Source organism: Ostrea edulis, chromosome 2 (assembly GCF_947568905.1).
Source record: "Ostrea edulis chromosome 2, xbOstEdul1.1, whole genome shotgun sequence".
Lineage (NCBI taxonomy): Eukaryota > Metazoa > Mollusca > Bivalvia > Ostreida > Ostreidae > Ostrea > Ostrea edulis.
The window spans coordinates 84,110,169-84,130,930 of record NC_079165.1 but is presented as its reverse complement, the minus strand read 5'-3'; the positions used below and the strand labels follow the sequence as shown (position 1 = coordinate 84,130,930).

The following is a 20,762-nucleotide window of genomic DNA, read 5'->3' as shown; positions in this document are numbered from 1 at the left end:
TCTTGGTTTTGCTCGAATACTGCATTAATGTAACTCAGGATTTTGCAAATCATTCCGTTTTTGATTGAATTTCCAATTGATGGGGGGAAATTATTACGTATCCCGTTAAAAAGATCAGCGTAGCACTACTGGGTCATACAAAATACTCGTTTATTAATATCCATGATTGCATGGACTGTCAAAAGACTCCAGAGAATGGGGCGTTAAGTTACTGACGAGTAGACGTCCACAGGTCGTGTTCAGTTACAGATGCCGACATGCGATTGTTGATTATCTTACACGTTTCCGACTTTGAGGTGAAAAAGTAATATTCAGGTCCAACGTAGGCGATAATCTGAAGACAAATGTTTGCTCCCGGTATTTTTCGAATCAATCAAAAATCTCATTAGCTGTGAAAACTGCACAAGGATGTCCATTGCTATGTACCACGTGCCTGAGAGATATATAAAGGACGATATTTAATGAGACACGCAATCAGATCCGTTTCCGTAGATCATTATGTTGTCTGTGTAGTACATGTACATGTATATATATACGTGTAAATTGTTTTCTAGTTATTGACAAGAGAAAATGCGCTCATAAGGTAAGTGGTTAAAGTCCACCACGTCCAGTACATCCGGGTGGGGAAGGGTGTCATTTTGAAGTGATAATTTGTAATTCAAGGTGTAGAGATCGAGATAATCGGAAATTATTTAGAGAAATTTTATTGAATAAGCAAAGTATTATACGGTGTAGTCCAAATGGACACTTTTAACCACGAGCTGCGCGGACGGAGTAATATGTTTAATGTAGCTGCATGTATGTGAAATTTATATTATGAATGTGGAGCAGAAGTGCAAAATATGAATTCGATCTGGGGAATGAAATAAATTTTCTTAATTCACACCAAAATGTTTAATTTTCTGTTAATATATTATCGTCCTCAGTCTTTCATTTAGAGGATATACAAAAAGTAGTTATTATTACAATTTGTGATCTTCACAGTGAAAGATAGTATAAAATTATTGACATTTTCAGAGGTTCATTACGATTGATTGAATATTGTTTAACGTCCCTCTCGAGAATATTTCAATCATATGGAGACGTGGGGTCAATACGATGTTTTATCTACCTGAGAGGGTAGTAAAGCATCGTATTGACCAAAAATGTCTATAATTGCCTTATTACATGATTAAATAATTCACATGTAATGATTCATTCAAAATTCATCTTCATTTTATTTGAAACGTTCAACAAAACTTGATCACATGATTGGAGTTCAATTGAAATTTTCTTTACAAATTACATCGTAATTAATTGTAATATCTGATGAATTATGACAAAGTTGATGCAAAATGTTGAATATTGCTCTGAGGGGTTCGAAATGTGTACGGTAAAAGATTAATTTTATTTCATATTTTTATAAAGAGAAAATTTAAGTAATTTTTCACCAAGAGATTTGTATCGTCATGTAATTTATCTTAAAAATATTTTGATAAAACATGCTCTTCTCACAGACTTCAATGTAAAATTCTGAAAGAATAAATCAAGTAATAATCAAAATTTTGAAAATTATTATGGTGGATTATTTTTATTTGATGAACCCTTCAAAATGATATCATGATTACAAAAATCCCACCATCCATTTATTAGATATGAAACATGGTCGTTATACATTGAGTACCTTAAGGAACAATAATTAAACGTATGTTACGTGGTAAGCGAGCTTAAGTAACGCGCCCTCTGGTGAGACAATGGTTAGTATGAAATCGATTTGGGGGATATATTCAAGGCGAATAATAATTGTATTTGTTACGTTTATTGGTGTGTACGTAGAGGACGAGTAATGAAATGGAAATGGTAACATTTATTCTACATGTTTTTGTGTACAAAGGGTAGGGATATATGTTCATCTCCACATTCTCCTGTGATTAGAAAGGTGAGGATAACGAACAGTGATCAATCTCATTACTCCTATAAGCAATACAAAATAGATAGGTGGGCAAACAAGGAACCCTTCACACACCAGAGGTGGGATCAGGTGCCTAGGAGGAGTAAGTATCCCCTGTCGACCGGTCACACCCGCCGTGAGCCCTATATCCTGATCAGGTAAACGGAGTTATCCGCAGTCAAAATCAGTGTGCCAAGAACGGCTTAACAATCGGTATGAAACATGTCAGACAGCATTTGACCCAATGATAGGTTGTATTGACGCACTAGATCGTTACAACGACATAGAATTTGCGAAATGCTGACGTTAGTCGAGACAATTGAAACCCTTCTACCATCAACTTGTTTGTCAGTAGCTTACCTCGATTTAAAAACTGACCATACGCAGAACAAGCTCTTGCGTATCGAATCAGTTGAGAAATGGAAACACCATATGCAGGTGATAATGGAATATTGCTACATAAATATGGGAAGTGAACGATGGAGAAGTTGAAATCACCCCGTTTGTCATAAAGTTGAGTTGTTAGCTTGCCGTTAATATCTACTTTCAATATAATATCTAAGTATGAAGCAGAAGTGGACGACTATGTGGTGTCTTTAATTTCGAGTTCACTGGGATATATCGATTTGACAAATGAATGAAAATTATTATTGTTAATAGATAATAAGCCGTCGATATATCTAAATGTCGAATTGAAGGCTACAACAAGAGATTTTTTCTTCTCACGTGGACGTTTTTGAATAAATTCTGCTTCATATGAATATAAAAACAGGTCAGCTAACAAGGGATCAAAATTCGTGCCCATGGGGATTCCAACAAACTGTTTGAAGACCTGATCACCAAAGACCATGAAGATACTGTCAATGTGGAACTCCAGCATACTTTTTGTATTTCAACTTCAGAGTACTTGTGCGTGGAATCAAAGTTACGTTTAACAAAGTATTTTTTTGGATGACTGATCACTAGATATGAATATTTGCCTTTTCCATTTTTTGTTGAATATATTAGAATACAGAGTGGAATTTTATACCGTTTGGTTTATTGTTTTTACATCGGCTAACTTGTATAATTTATATTTAGAGTTATATATATACCCTCACTCTTTAATAGTAAATTCGAACCCAAGCGATATAATTGCCGGTGGTATGTATAAAGTGGCACAGCTTTTGACCTACGCATGACGCCCAAAGCCCTAACACTGTGGGCTCTTTTCCACGAACACAGCAGTGAGTGTTTTCCCGATCTTGTATAAAGCTTTCCAGGAATTGTGTTCTTTCTTATCATTTATCAAATTGATGCTTAGTGTTCAGAGCAACTTCATAATTAGTGAAATTGTAATTTGATTGTTCAATGGTTAGCATACTGTACATGTAGATAACGGTTGTTGTTTTTTTTAGTAGAAAAAAATATACATGCCGCGTACTCTGTAATTAAAGTGATTTACGAACAAATACACTTGTAACATATAAAAACGTTAATTATCCAGTGAAAATTAGGAAAATCAATGGTACTTCATTTATATCATTCAGTGTCACTCTGATTAAAATTTTCTTTATCTTTGATCATTTCAAGGAACTACACAAGTACATTAGCAAACTAGAATGATCCGTTATTCGTTGATGAATTTCAGAAAGTCTATTTTATCCATCATTAATTCTCACTCACATTATAATCTCGGGATGAATATTGTGTTTAGGACATGCACTACTACTGTCCACCCATGTTGCTGTTATAAATGATCGTATTTTTTAAATAAATGTTTTGATATGTATTTGTAGATCCATTCTCAAGGGTATTTAGCGGCGAATAGAGCCGGATATGACGTCAAACATCACAGCATTTCCAGAAACAAATTTGTCCACTGTATCCTTGCTCTGGGTGCCTCATGTTGCCATAGCTGTATCATTCCTAACCTTTCTGGCAATAAACTTTTATTGCTATCACATGAAATACAGACAGAGATACCAAAGACATTCAGACAAGTTTCAGGTGAAAGCTAGACTGAAAGAGAGAAGGCGAATTTTGAACATTGTCAAACTACGTCAAATGATAAGACCACATCCCCCCATCTCTGTTTCTACATTGTCGGCAAAGAACTTCAAACCTTCATCAACATTAAGTACTCATTTGGAATCAACTTTGACATCAAAATCGTCGTCTAATTTACGAGTACATGACGATTCGTTACCTGTTATTGACAAATCTTTGGATGCTATCTCGGTGTAGCTGTGAATAGTGAAGGGAATACACTGTTTTGATATGGTTGGGTTAATGTGGTAATTTACCTAAATCTGTCTAAACATCTAGGAGTGGTTTTACCTGTGATGTTTGCCGCCATGACCAACACTTGCAAACGAGACAAACTATTCTGAATGCAGCAAGACAAAGCCCAAATGCAGCCTTCTTCAATTCTGTTTAATCTTTGTTATTTGTTCACATTTAAGATGTTAATATTGATCTTATATATATGAATGTTCAGAGATCGAAATCACTGATTATAATTCCTACAAATACTGGATTCATTCTCCTAATCAAGTGTTATCACCCACCTTTGATGAAAGGATTTTTGATACAATTATTGAGTCCAAACTTTGCACGATACTGCTGACACATGCGCATATTTGTACAAAACTATGAGTACACACATTAAACGGAACCAAGAAACAAATCTTTCTAGGTGAAAGTTTTGAAATGCCGATCCCGATATATATTCAAGGGTTATACGTGAAGGTGCTGAGAAGTGCATACATGTCCAAGACCAATTACGATATCGGTATCAACATCATCATCTTACAAAGTTATTGATACCTCAAACTAAAAGTGGCACGCACAATGCGATCATGATTCGATATCGATACGATATCAATAGAAACTAGTTCTAATTGTAACGGGGACCGTTACATATGTTCCCCAAACCTCCCCAAATTAAGAAGTGATGTCCTTGTGAATCTATAGCAAAAATAATTTTATTTTAGCCTTTAATTACATGTAGTACGTTCAATATGGTCATTTCAGTACCAAAAAATGAAAGAAAGCGTTGCACGCGCATACACGCGCACGCGTGTATGATTCCGAAATTTTTGTTGATGTCGTTCAACAGGCATGTGTATCATATACCCACAGTGTGAATTTCATAACGTTTCCATCAAATACAAGGAAGTTATAGCGATTTTAAAATCGTCCAATCAGAAATCAGCACACGTGCATACACGTGCTGAGCAGTAATTCTAACCACAGCAATTTGTAAGAAGTACCAAGACACATCTAAACCATTAATATCAATAGAATTTGATGAAAAACAAAAACGTTATCGTCCTTTAAAAATTGAACATTTAAAAAACGTTGCACGCGCATGCGCGTGTGCGTTGGCATTTTTTTGTTACACCAATATATAGATACACATATTGTCTACGTATGCTGTGAATATCATCTCATTCGCTTCATAAATAAGAGAGTTACAAACGTTTTAGTATTATCCAATCAAAATGAAGCGCACGTGCATGCGCGTGCAAATTGGTAATTTCGACCATGCAAATCAGTTAAGTGTCTCAATATCTACCTATGATATGAATTTCAAGCCATTTCAATGAACAACAAAAAAGTTAGACTAATTCCAAAGTTAGCGTACAAATTTTGTAATGCGCGTGCACGCGCATGCGTGCGCGTGCTGACAAAATAACTATTATATTTCATATGTATAAATGATATACTATCATCTTATTTAGGTTTTATATCGCTTCCTTCAATATTCTGATTTTCCATTTTTTGTACCAAAATTGCAATGCACGTGCGCGCGCGTGCATGCACGTGCAGACAAAATGAATATCACTATGCACATCTACAAACGCTATACTATCATCCTGGAAAGTTTCATATCGATCCCTTTTGCAGTTTCTGAGAACACTACCGGACAAAAAAGTACCGGAGAAAAAGAATAATAATAATAATAACTAGAAACTCATTACTAGTAATGAGTAGGTCTTCCGTTAGATCACTTCCGGTAAAGAGCTTTCTGTTCCTACGAAAACCATTTAAATATATCAGAAAATGTGCCTTAACAATGAATGAGAAATGTATTATCGAATTTTTTACTCATTTCTCGTAACTTCCGGTGATGACCGGAAGTACTTTAATGATGCGTTTTCCTATAAATGACAGCGACTCTTTACTGTCTATATTCCCTGAAAATTTCACGTCTCTATCTCAAAGAGTTCTCAACAAAAAGAAGTAGACTAAAGAAAGAAAAAGTAGTAGGTTACTATCGACCGGAAGTCAATTTTGAAAAACAAAATGATCCAAACTCTAGAAGTTGATACTTTTATTATGACATGTGAAAATCATATGAAAGGCTTCAAATATACGCGAGATTTATGGTGACAAAGAGATGAAAAGTAAAAATGTATTTTATCAAGAAACCGGAAGTAGTTGTTTTGACTACCAACGGAGTCAATATTCTTTTGACACTTTCAAAGAGACTTAATAAACTAGTATAGGTTTCAATTTACAAGAAAAAGTTTGAAATTTGCGATTCTTTCAATCACTTCCGGTGACGACAGGAAGTGATGGTCGACATGTTCAACCCTCTACTGCACGACTGCAAACGGAGATTTATAATTCCTGAATAATTGATGAACTTATATTTTACCTTTTCCAAGAAAAATGCTGGACAAAATTCCTTTTGAGAAACAGAAAATCGGCCATATTTTCCGACCGGATGTGAATTTTGTAAAAACAAAAATAGTTATAGGAAGGTCCTTTCATAAGACATTATTCCTGAAAATTTCAAGAAAATCTATCCACCATCTCTGAGAAATCACTCGAAGAAATCGGAAAATCGACATTTTTCAAATACTTCCGGTATAGACCGGAAGTGACGGACGAAAAAATTGAATGTATGTGTACAATGGACTAATGTTAGTTGATCAACTCTACAAGTTTCAAGCGTCTATCTATATTCATTATTGAGAAACTGAAAAAACAAGATTTGAATATGTCCACCCCATATCTCACGACCGGAAGTGAATTTTACAAAAATATTTAAATTTACACTAGACATTTATAATGTCTATAACATATGTAAAATTCAAATCATTAACTTGTTTTATGATCGAGATGTATGGCACTGAAAAATGAGAGAATGAATAGTTTTTCTTTCATATAACCGGAAGTTGGAGTTTCAACTTCCGGTGGGGTCAATAGCTTTTGAGAATTAGAACGAGACCTAATAAACCGATATAGGTTTCAATTTGAAAGAAAAAAGTTTGAAATTTATGATTTATTAATCACTTCCGGTGACGACCGGAAGTGACGGCCGACATTCTTACCCCCCTACTGCACCCCTACAAAGTGAGATCTATAAACTCTGAAATTTTGGTGACTCTATCTTTTACCGTTTCTGAGAAAAACGATTGACAACGAAAACAGCTCATAAGCCGTATTTGCCGACCGGAAGTGAATTTTACAAAAATATTTGACGTTACTCTAGACATTTATAGTGACTATAATATATATAAAACTCAACTCATTAACTAGTTTCATGACCGAGATTTATGGCACTGAAAAATGAGAGAATGAATAGTCTTTCTTTGATATAACCGGAAGTTGGAGATTCAACTTCCGGTGGGGTCAACATTTTTTGAGAATTAGAACGAGATATAGTAAACCAAAGTAGGTTTCAATTTGAATGCAAAAAGTTTGAAATTGATGATTTATTTGATCACTTCCGGTGACGACCGGAAGTGACGGCGACAAAAAATATTACGTGCATGCACCATAGAGAAAATAGATCTATCATCCCTGAAAGTTTCATTCGATTATCTTTAGTGGTTTTCAAGTTTACCCCCGGACAAAGTTTCTTTCAAAAACCGGAAAATCGGACGTATCTGACGAACGGAAGTGAATTTTGAAAAAATGAAAAAAATGCCTCGAGGTACCATCGTTCCCTATAACCTGTGAAAGTTTCAGGAAAATCCATCCAACGGTCTCGGAGACGAAAGGGAAAAAAAAAATAAGAAGAAGAAGAAGAAGAAAAAACAGTAGAATCACTAGAAGGTCTTCCGTTTTCCAACGGAAGACCTTAATAATAATAATAAGAAACAGAGTAAAAACAATATGTTCCCAAACTTTGTTTGGGGAACATAAAAATCTCAAAAATACAAATTACACACATGACCGTCAGTCAACACGATCATGGGTTGATATTTTTACGATGCCGTCGATATTAACGGCCATGATTCGAAATCGAAACGCTATCGTCGATATCGACAGGAAAAATTGACTCAGACCGAATGTGGCATGTCTGATTCAGATGAAAGTCTACATTATGATTCGATTTAAATTCTTTATTTAGACAGGATAGCACAATTAGTATCAAATGACTAGTTTACATTGTGGTCCTGTATAAAACATATTCACAGACAGATAAATGAGAGAATAGAAAAATAAAAATATATACATGAAATATATACACGGTATCACTGGGAAAAATAAACATATCTATATATCACTTATTTGAGTAATAATGCTGCAAATATGCTGATTTAAAAGATGTAATAGAACCACAGCTTCTGACAGACTCGGACAACTGATTCCATAATATTATGGAGGATACCTACTATAATATTCAGTTCGGACTTTTGGTAAATATAGAATGCCACTATTGCTACTTGTTCTGGAACTACATGTAACTTGGCTGACAAAACTAAAAACGTTCATATATTCTGCTGTCATATTTTTAAGAACCTTAAAAGCAAGCACTAGTTTTCTATATATAAAATAATCATGAACAGGCATCCTGTTTTTGGCTGAGTACCAAACTTTGCAACAATAATTAAACTGAGGAAATATAACAGTGTTATAAATTTTCAATAATGCTGCATATGAAATAAAAGTTTGCAGATGACGTAAAATATGATAGTTGGTAAAATGGGTAGTAAAAACCGGGCCGGGTCACCTTCGTAATCCGAATATTTAAGTTTTCTTCGTTACTTTATTTTTGTTTGATGCGAAACTTCTTAATCCCAATCTGGATGATACATTGGATCTTCGCTACAAAAATTACGGCATAATTTTGCCTCACTGTGAAAATATCGACGATTGTTTATTTCAGGTTGGTAAAATGGGTAGCAAGAAAAAATACGCATTTTTCTGTGATTACGACTGATATATGTGACACAACAATGAAAATACACATTATTTAGATAATTATTATGATAATTTATCACCAAAATGCTGCAGTACCTGTTATGCGAGTCTTATATATTTGATATTAACGATTTATTAAAACCCGGGTCAAAAGGAAACCGGATACGGGTAACCCATGGCGGAATATCCAAATTCCGAATAAAATTAGGGTGTTAGCTGTCACTTTCATCTTCGACGCACCCTGAACGTAATTCAGCTTCCCAACAATTACTAATTATGAATGGATATCACTTTGATCTCACAATTACGGTTAATTAATCAAAAACATTAGCAAGTAAATCGGAATAAATAACGCTGGCCCGGGTCAACCGCATCCGGTTTCCTCTTGGCCCGGGTTTGGAAAAATCGCCGATAAGTAAAATAAAAGGCATTGGAATAGTCAAATAATGCATTGAGTACCAAATTCAACTCTCTATGTGGCCCCCACAGTAGGAGATCAAAATTTTACATACAAATATCTAGGAAAAATATATCATTGAAAATCTTCTGAAAAATCCTTGGCCAGAAAAGTTCACATTTACATGAAAGCTTCATGACAGAGTGCAGATTCAATTTTGTAAAAATCATGGCCCCCGGGAGTAGATTGGGGACACAATAGGGATCAAAGTTTTACATGCGAATGTATAGGAATAATCTTTAAATACGAGCCAAGGTGACTCAGGTGAGCTATGTGGCCCATGGGTTACACCTCTACACTGAGAGTTTTTGTGCAGTTCCAATCAACATACATTGTGTTTTGATATGATATCTCCCATGTCGATGATACGGAAAGCCTAAACATTCTAAATCAGATATTGATACGATATCGACAAGACAGAAAACTTCAACAATCATGATTTACTACATGTATCAATACGATATCGACTCTACAAACCCCTAGGAAAACAGCCTCAGTACAAAACCCAGTATAGTTAAAAGAGTCAATATCGTAATGATATCGTTTCAGTATTACCAATATCGTATCTACATCATGTCTTGGAAGGTAAAGATAACGAACATCGACCAATCTCATAAATCCCATAAGCAATACAAAATAGAGGGTTGGACATAACTCAGATCATTAGAAGTATATAATGGTAAAGCTTTGTGGACCAAGACCATTCTCAAGGTACTGAGGATCATAAGATCTTGCATTCACATTCCTAAATGTGAAGATGCCTCTCGACTCTTTTTGATTTGAATATCATAATCAGTTAAGAAATTTTCAAGAATTTTTACAATCTCGTATTCACGACAGAGATAAGACGTAGGAAAAGATTATACCTTTGATAACTTAGTCAAAAGGTCAGAGGTCAGAATCACAGGAAATAATCAAATGTCAGAAAGAAGTTTCATACCAGACGTTAGCAATTACTGAGCTCCATTTTATAGTTAATTACTTTCTATTAAATTTCTATTCGTTTGATGTCATATTTTGAGCACAACTTTTCATGAGATACTAAAACATGACTGGGCTCCTATTAGTGGTTCGTCTTTGGATCCTATAACGTACCAGTCATCAGATTTTATATCAAGGTCACCCAGACGTCGCTGAAGTATTTCCTTGTTGGTTGTCGCTTCATAATTGTATTGTTCTCGGCCGTGTTCCATATTCGGAGTATGTACTGAATGAATCCTATTACGGTGATTGCCTTGCATTTCTTCTACTCGACCAATCTTTTTTGGGGAAACAAGGAAATAAGATTAAAACCAAAAACAGTAATATTTGTCTTCACGTTGTAGACGGAGTTTCCATTGATTCTAATTTCTGATGAGTGCACACGTCTGCAGAAAAGATGCAATTTGTAGATTGACTTGACTGATTGTTCCTATATATATACACACTTTAAACACTGAAGTGACCAAACTACACGAGAAATGAATATTGTCAAATTTTCGGGACAACTCTTCCTCTCCTCATGACAAAGAAGCTAATTACACGTGATAACGTTATAAATGGTCGGAAGAACAATTTCCGGGAAATTATAATATATGTAATGAAACCTAAATGAAATATTTAATGCTTTATATAATGCATCCCTTGCCCTAGAGTCTACTTTTGGAAATTGTCAAATATTTGGGACGATCTGTCCCTTCTTCAAATACAGAATATTTACATAATCTACATTTCATAAGAATGAAAACAGGAAATATTCATATCTAGTGACATTCAACAGAGTACTTTCTAAAACAATACTCTGATTCTACGTACGTGTACAAGTTACACTGAAGTTGATATTAAAGTGATGCTGGAGTTCCTCGTTGACAATATATTCGTAGTCATCGGTTATCAAGTTTTCCAACAGTCTCGTAGGGATCTGGGTTAGAATAGGTCCTCAGTACCCCTAACTTGTTGTAAAAGGTGGCTAAATGGGGCGGTCTTTCGGATGAGACCGCAAAAACCGAGGTCCCGTGTCACAGCAGGTGTGACACGACAAAGATCGGTCCCTGCTCAAAAGTCGTAAGCGCCGAGTATAGGTCTAACTTTTACAGCCTTTCACCGGAAATGGGATAGATAGATATGGATATAAGGTACGCACATTCGTTTTAATGAGTCTAATACAATGTTTTGATTGTCCTCATTTAATTTTTATCTATTCTGACAAGGTGTCAAATTCTCCTTCATATTTAGCCCATCGTCTGGCATAATCTTCGACAGAGATGAAGTTCTGTCGCCAATTGAAGGACCGGGCCTCTCTGAACTTTGATCCTTTTGAAATAAGTAAATTCAGGTCGCCATTTTCAACTATATCTAGACCACCATTAACGACATGTCCATGACACATCTAATAAACACAGGTAGACACTATTGTGTGTTCGGTCCTTGATGAAGCGGTGGTTTTTTTTAATTCGCTTTCAGTCAAAGCAAACTATAAAATGGCAATTTAATGGAAATATATCTCATTCTGTTGCACTGAAATACGTATTTTAGGCATGTGTAATTATTACCTAACGTAAAAGTACAGGTAACAGGCCATTGTATATTTACTTGAGAACATTTGTCTTCAAATGCACAACAACTAAGATTAATTGTATATTGTGTATTTTGTTTACTCATATGAAGACATCACCATTGCCGGTGAAGGGCTGCAAAATTTAGGCCTATGTTCGGTGTTTACGACCTTTGAACAGGAAGGATCTTTATCGTGCTACAACTGCTGTGACATGGGGCCTCGGTTTTGCGGTCTCATCCGAAGGATCGCCCCATTTAGTCGCCTCTACGATAAGCAAGGGGTACTGATGACCTATTCTAACCCGGATCCCCATAGGACTCTCGGTGTTCAAAACCGTCAATACAACCTCGCATTGGGTCAAATGCTGTCTGACATGTTTCATACCGATTGTTAAGCCGTTCTTGGCACACTGATTTTGACTGCGGATAACTCCGTTTACCTGATCAGGATATAGGGCTCACGGCGGGTGTGACCGGTCAACAGGGGATGCTTACTCCTCCTAGGCACCTGATCCCACCTCTGGTGTGTCCAGGGGTCCGTGTTTGCCCAACTATTTATTTTGTATTGATTGTAGGAGTTTTGAGATTGATCACTGTTCGTTATCTTCACCTTGCATTCTGTGTCAAGGATCTCGTGAAATCAGCTTATTTAAAATATTTCCCCTAACAGAAATATTTGTATAATGGTTTCTGTTTTATAGGAGAGATTGGAGAGAATGGGATGATTTTTGGTTTATATTTGTATAATGGTTTCTGTTTTATAGGAGAGATTGGAGAGAATGGGATGATTTTTGGTTTATATTTAGGTCACCTGAATTCATTCAGGTGACCTATTGCTATCTGTTTTTGTCCGTCGTCGTGCGTCGTGCGTTAACATTTGAACATTTTCAGCTTCTTCTCTGAAACCCCTGAACCAATTTCAAGCAATTTTGGCATATAGCATCTATGGGTGGAGGGAAACAAAAATTGTGAAATTCGTGGTCCCTGCCCCCCTGGGGCCTGAGGGGTGGGGCAAAAACCATCAAAATGAGTGTAATTTTAAAAAATCTTCTTCTTTACTCCTGGACATCAAGAAGCCAAACTGTTGAGCCCTCTACCAAAATTGTGAAATTCATGGCCCCTGGGGCAGGGGTTCTTGTGTTAGGGTGGGGCTCTATTGGTCATATAGTGAAAATGTAGAAATTCTTTGAAAATCTTCTTCTCTGTCTCTGGGTATTAAGTAGACAAACTAATAGCATGGTAATGATGAGCAAGGATGCCTCTTTATACCCCCCGCAACAAGTTGTGGGGGGGGGGGGGAAATGGAATTGGGTTGTCCGTCTCTCCGTCCGTCCGCCTGTAGACGCAATGGTTTCCGGGCTCTAAAGCATTATCCTTTCCACCTACCGTCACCATATCATATATATGGGCTACCCATGGAATGAAGATGTTCCCTATCGATTTTGGGGTCAAAAGGTCAAAGGTCAAGCACACTGGACATCGAAGTAGCAATATGGTTTCCGGGCTCTAAAGTGTTATCCTTTCCACCTACAGTCACCATATCATACATATGGACTACCCATAGGATGAAGATGTTCCCTATCGATTTTGGGGTCAAAAGGTCAAAGGTCAAGCGCACTGGACATTGAAGTAGCAATATGGTTTCCGGGCTCTAAAGCGTTATCCTTTCCACCTACAGTCACCATATCATACATATGGACTGCCCATGAGATGAAGATGTTCCCTATCGATTTTGGGGTCAAAAGGTCAAAGGTCATGCGCACTGGACATCGAAGTCGCAACACTCAGAAAAGAGGTAGTTTATACCTATTACCAACACCCTTTGGGAGATTGGAGTAAGCGGGGGGTATTCTTAGTGAGCATTGTTCACAGTACCTCTTGTTAAAAATTGTGAAATTCATGGCCCCTGGATTAGGGGTTCTGGTATTAGGATGGGGCCCTATTGATCATATAGTGAAAATGCATTTTATTTCTTTGAAAATCTTCTCCTCTGCTGCTGGGTATTAAGTAGACAAACTAATAGTATGATAATGATGATCAAGGATGCTTCTTTCAAAACTGAAATTTATGGCCCCTGGGTCAGGGGTTCTGGTGCAAAGGTGGGGCTGACCACATAGCTATTCAATGTTTCTTCCATCCAAAAGTAAAATTCTTATATTTAAACACAAACCTAATTCAAACATTGGAAGGTTGTTACATGATACTCAGGTGACCTATAAGGCCCCTGGGCCTCTTGTTGTATAATGGTTTCTGTTTTATAGGAGAGATTGGAAAGAATGGGATGATTTTTGGTTTATATTTGTATAATGGTTTCTGTTTTATAGGATTGGAGAGAATGGGATGATTTTTGGTTATATTTGAACCAGATGAATATACTTTCTCCAAGGTAAATGGTGGGCTACTTTAGGTTTGGAATGTAGAGACTGCTGATTTCTAAATAAAATGTCTCTGATTTTATGGGTTACTGTAAATGAACCGACCTAGGATCTTTGTAATTTATGACACTTCCCTTTTACTCTGGTAGGACATTTTATCCACATACATGTATTATTCCCAATAATGTAAGAATGGATCACACTTTAGATGTTAAAGTGTCCTGATTTTTCAAAACGTGTAGATAAGGATTTAACTAAGCGGTCATAATGTCCCATGTATGATTTCAAACTACCATGGGTATTACTCTTCAGAGAATTGGTTAATTGGAGAAAGAAGGTGTTGCACGTCTCATGTTAATTTCCCTAAAGGTGTTGCATGAAAGATCAAAAAATTTAAGCTATTTCAAATATATGATAAAACCAATTGGAACGTATCTCTTGATTCAATAATTTTTGAAAATAAATTTAAAAGACGTGTATTGACAAAGTTAGCCAAAATATTTCAAGTTTAAATCAAGCAATAAGCGATTTATATGATTTTTAGCGTTAAAATGGAGGGGATCCCTCGAATTTCAGAAAAACTGCCTCCGTGAAACAAGATAAATTTAGCATGAACATGTTCTTCGAGTTTTCCTCTGAAAAACTGTGGCTTTGAAATTTTGTTTCACGAGAGCATTTTTTTTTTGTAAATTTAAAAAAATCGAAACGACTTCACTGGTATTATTTTCAACTTCACCTGTACGTTAATTTTCTTTAGTAATGTAGGGTCTACTGTGTGGTTCAGTGGATAAGGTCGTTGACTCTTATATGTAATTTTAAAAGATGTTTTCTATTTTTCAAACGACCGGGTTCGACTCCCTCACTAACACATTGTTTTTGGTTCATATTACGTTTTCTAACTAGATTTGTTTTCTTACTTGAAACACGCTTCTAGTTTTTATAAATGTTTCATGTCAAATTTCTGTTTATTACCATGTGCCAAGTTTGAAATAAGCTTCGAACCTGGACGCTGTTAAGTTTGTGAATAGGACTCTCAACAAACACGCCGAATACAGCATGTAATACCTGTGTTTTAATAGTCAAGGCTGCTAACGAGAACTTGTATGTTTTTCTGAATGAAAGTTGTTGACAAAGGCATGATGCCTTTTACGAAAAACCGTTGTGAACTTTGCAAAGCTTTGGAAGGAAAACTTTAAGGCCAAACAAGGTAAATAACCGTTAAACAGTTTGAGTTTGTATGTATTCCAGTAGCAAATTTGTTGAATCAATTTTACAGGTGCATGTACTTCGAATAATGTTGAACTTTATTAATGCGTATTAAACTTCCCATATTTTGTTTTGTGGCCAGTCATGTACAGTTGCCAATTGTTGGTTGTAGAAAATAATACATACGAGTATAAGAGCTTTTGGACTGTAGTGGTATAGAATATTAAATATTTGATACACTCGTAACATGTAACCGTACATATTGTATCTGATACTCAGAAAATAAGAAGACAATTTAATTTTTCACGATTTCAAAAATTATCTTTAGACTACATGTATAATGTTTTGACACATAAAATGTATGAGGATTGTCCCTAGCACTGGGGAATCCTTCAGGTATTTAAATGGCAAATACGCAATGAGTATAAATATGAATGAATGTCAGTTCTACGTCACGAGTGCTGGTACGGAGCTCCGATTAGGGAAAATTCCCGCTTCGGTGCAACATCCTCTTTGTAATTGGTAATCTCATTCATAAAGGTCTGCTAAAATTTGAAATAAGGTCAAATATATGGCACGCCATGTTTATAATTTTTCCTCTATAAAGATACCTTATATGATTTATGAGATATCTTCTATTCATAACAAGCATTCTGAGAGTATTGCATAACAATACATAGTCCCCTACTGGTTGCAAAAATTACTTTACCACAACAATATTCAAAGTTCATTATGTAGGTTATGGTAAAAGGAAAAATTGGGGAACCAGGATAGGAATGGTTGGAAATCAACTACTATTCGAGTAGAGACTAGACCATGATTAATTTAGCTATATTGTTGTATTACTTAAAAGTTTTAATGAGTGTAGCATTCTTATCTACAGAGATAAAAAAAAAAAACGTGGATGTAAACTAACAATCCATGCTATTTTTCTAAGTCAAAGGGTCATCACTTAATGAAAAATCAACGGGCCATGACAAAATTCAAACTTGATATGTAACTTGTGATGGCAAAGCAATGTACCAAATATCAAATGTACATCTGCAAGCACAAAAAAAAAGTCCGGAAAACTGATAATTCATGCTATTTTTCTAACTCTAAGGGCCATAACTTAATGAAAAATCAATAGAACGAAACGAAATTCAAACTTGATCTGTAATTTGTTATGGCAAAGCAATGTACCAAATATCAGATGAATATCTGCAAGCACAACTAAAACAAGTCCGGAAAACTGATAATTCATGCTATTTTTCTAAGTCCAAGGCCCATAACTAAGTGAAAAATCAACGGACCGAGACGAAATTCGAACTTGATCTGTAGCAAAGCAGCGTATGGCAAAGCAGTGTACCAAATAGCAAATAAATATCTGCAAGAACAGCGAAAAAAGTGCTGAAAACTGGACTGACGGACGGACAGACAGACGGAGCGCAAACCTAAAGTCCCCTTCGACTTCGTCGGTAAGGGACTAATATTGGAGTTTTGCGGCTACGTCGGATGGGGACTCGGACTTTGCTATGGGACGTTTCAAAATCTGTATAATATGATTTTTGAGAAATATATCTGTAATGCAAAGGTAATCAATTTTAACATTTCTAACATGAGAGCATTTTTAGATATTGCAATGTAAACCACATGCGTGTCTATTCACAATGTATTCTCCTTATACTTTCCAAAGTAGCAAATGTTTCCCCCACAGATGTAGCAGTGCATCACAAATTCAGAATTCTAGATGTTCTGTTACAAATTGTCCTCTCCGTGTAATGAAATGCATATTTTAGGTAAGCTAACATCATAAGGACAGTCATAGTGCAGACATGTATCTCCATAGGAAAAGATTTGGACAAACCAGATAGCTACAGATCCTCAACTTATTTGATTGACACTTTATTGAAACATTATACCAGGAAATGAAAACAACATAGTTTATGGTACTTTTTTAAATTTCTATTCATATAGTTTAGTCAGACTCTGCGCTTGAGTCGCTAACCCTCAATGCCTTTAACAGTTTCGGTACTTTCTTAGTGATGGATTTATGGTATTCCTCTAGATTCTCTCTCATTAATTGTCCCATGGATCTATTTTCGTTTGTTCCCTTTACATGGTCCCTTTTTTTCGTGTTTTGGATGTTGATGGTCCTCGTCCGCACTCGACACATGAACTTTACGTTTTTGTTTCGGACTTTGTCGTCTCACAGGAATGTCCTCTTCACTTGACGACCCCAGTGTGTTACAGAAAGCCTCTCTCTTATCCTTCGGAAAGCAGTTGCTTTTGGTTTCATAAATTAATTTTCTCTTCATTTCTTCCATCTTCTTATACGCACATGTTAAAAGACATTTTCTTTTATTTACTATTACGTAAATGAAATAGAAAATATCTTATCAATTTGTTCTGGATTTTATCATGTGGCCTTGAGCTTAGTTTTGAAAATTTAGACGAAAGTCGATCCTTCAGTTGCTTGATGCTCGAAGACCTATACAATGCCTGTTGGTCCGGTGGGAGCAGATGTGTGTTTTCTTTCATGGAATCAATGATTTCGTTCCAAGAACATGGGCAAAGATAATACGTTGTTAACATCGTTAATACCTCTTCATCCGAAAACTTTATGTTTTTCTTTGCCATTGTTTTTGGATTTTCATCTGTTCAGAAATAAATATAAAACTGAAAGTACTGAAACATATCGTACCATTGTAAAGTTGAGAGAGAGAGAGAGAAAGTCCATACACTATACAGTGCATAGGCGTCGGAAACAAAGTAGGGAGGGGGCTAACTTTTATACTACCTTTTGTATAAATAAAAAATCTTTCCCCAAAAGGTGGGAGGACTCCCCCCGGCTCCGACGCGTATGACATGAATCAAGAGGAAGAAATTAAATAGCATGTAAATATATTTCTTTTAGACTTTTATTCATTATCACGTAATAAACAAAAATCTTATGCAAAATAATCCTAGATAAATAGACCTTCCCAACCTTTGAGCCTTCACCGTTTACAGTGAAATTCAATACACGTGAATGCCAACAATTTTTACGTGGTTTTCCTATCTATAGTAACATACATGTAGCAGCAACGCATTGAGGCATCATCATGTTATTCGCTCCTCGGAGCAAATTAGCATGTATTCTACGTACTTAAATATAGCATTTATTCCGTAAATGTGAATGAATGATTTTTGCTTTTATTAACGGAATAAATAGCATGGTTATAAAAAATCAATAGTTAACCGTTTAAAAACATGTCAAACAAATTCGCCTCGCGGAGCGAATAACATGATTATGCCCTCACCTTCAGAAATGTCAGGCAGCTGGTCACTCATTTCTTGGCTTTTTCGTGATTAAAGAGACGCGTGCTCGACTTGTCGAGGGCTACATATATCGTCCATTTAAATATATGGGAGCGTAATCAGTTCAACAGGTTTTAAAACACGGGTACCTTATATGCATACCTGATAAATTCAATACGAATTAAAAAAGGAGATTGGCTTCCACAATTTGTTAAATCGAGGTGTGCTCATTTCTTTTTCATCATAATCTCTTAAGGGTTTATATGTTTCATATTTTAACCCCCTCCCCCTCATATCCTGTAAATCAACACTATACATACATGTAATACATGTCTGGCCTTAAAGATGAGTATATCTAGGTATTTTAAAATCCAGTTATCTATTGATTCGTTGAAATCCAGGAAATCAAAATCAGTCTTTATTCAAATTCTGTTGAACTGTATTCAATAATGTTAATGGGGATTTATTTTTATTTCAATATAAAAAATTGTCCACTATTAGCGACTTCAGTGTATGTAGAGTTGACTATACTCTTTTAAAGCATGTTACATATTTCTTTTCAGCCTGAATGGAGGGAGGAAATAGAACCTTTGTACTGGCTGCTCTTTCAGCTTTGATGACAATGCCACCACACATAAAACAATATTTGTGTAAGCTGGTTCTTGAAATTTTGATTTTCGTGTTTCTGCCACCACACCCTATCGAAAACAGCCGCAATTGGTTATCATTTGACTCGCAAACATGGTCAGGAAAGGATATTTTCTTTTTATTCTCTAAAAACAGGTTCGGATTTCATCAAATTACTGGAGAAACACTTCTGGAATTTAGGACTGAAATTCACACAAGTCACGCCATCTGAAAAAATCTGACACATTTAGACTTTCACCTCGAAATAGAATATTGTTATTTTTCATTTGGTTGCGATGTTACCCAACATACCATATGCTCTCTGTTTGATATAAGCATTTCTACCGTGAAAGTCCTACTACAGTCCCTTACGCCATCATTTTATAGAATATGTTCGTCTTACTTGCATGGCCATCAGTCAATGAGTGGTGTGATCTGATGCACTCATGATCAGACATCCCATTTGCCATTGGTGCAATAGATGGAACTTCTATAGAAATATATAGACCACAAACAGAACCTCAACAACTTTATTTTTCAGGCAACCGTCGATATCATTCAATCCATGCTCAAGTTATCGTTGATAATCAAGGGCATATAAGATTTATTGAATGTGGTGTTCTAGGACACCTTAATAATGCTCAACAATGTACACGTCTCCCTGAAATTGGTGGTGCAGATCTTCCCTTCCCTGAGGACTGTGTTTTACGTAAGGGTTAATGTACGAGTATCGCTCCATTCCTTAAAAGTAATGGAATGTAATTACTTTTAAGGAATGGAGTGATACGAGTACATTGACCCACTTAAAATCCACCTTTGCTTAATAGATAAAAACTAAACTTTGTGCATTTTAATCATGTCTTACGTTTTTCATTCTTTTGTTGCATGCATTTATATCTACTTGTATAAAGGTTGACCTACTTTCCAAACACTCCATTCCTGAAAAATAATGGAGTGTTCGAACAAAAGAATGACGTCATAGGTGGATTTTGATTGGAGATAAGATTTATCCCAACAGGAATCATGTTATGACCCCTTGCAAAGAGCAACAGCTACGACGAAGAGATGCGCATGACATGAAGGAAGTGCCGAAAAGTAAACTGAATTATAACGAAATATGTAAAACTTATACGGTACCAATTTTGATGCACCAGATGCGCATTTCGACAAATAATGTCTCTTCAGTGATGCTCAACCGAAATTTTTGAAA

The 20,762-nt window shown here is 35.9% G+C and overlaps 1 protein-coding gene across 1 annotated transcript in view; it reads right to left on the bottom strand.

Annotated features, from left to right (window-relative positions):
* The window catches only part of LOC130051527 (uncharacterized), a 28,407-nt gene extending 10,455 nt beyond the window's left edge, over nucleotides 1-17,952 (bottom strand). The window contains exon 1 of the mRNA XM_056153500.1: nucleotides 17,839-17,952. Coding sequence (XP_056009475.1) covers nucleotides 17,839-17,952 — 114 coding nt within the window. The remainder of the gene's footprint in view (nucleotides 1-17,838) is intronic.
* Between the last annotated feature and the right edge of the window lie 2,810 nt (nucleotides 17,953-20,762).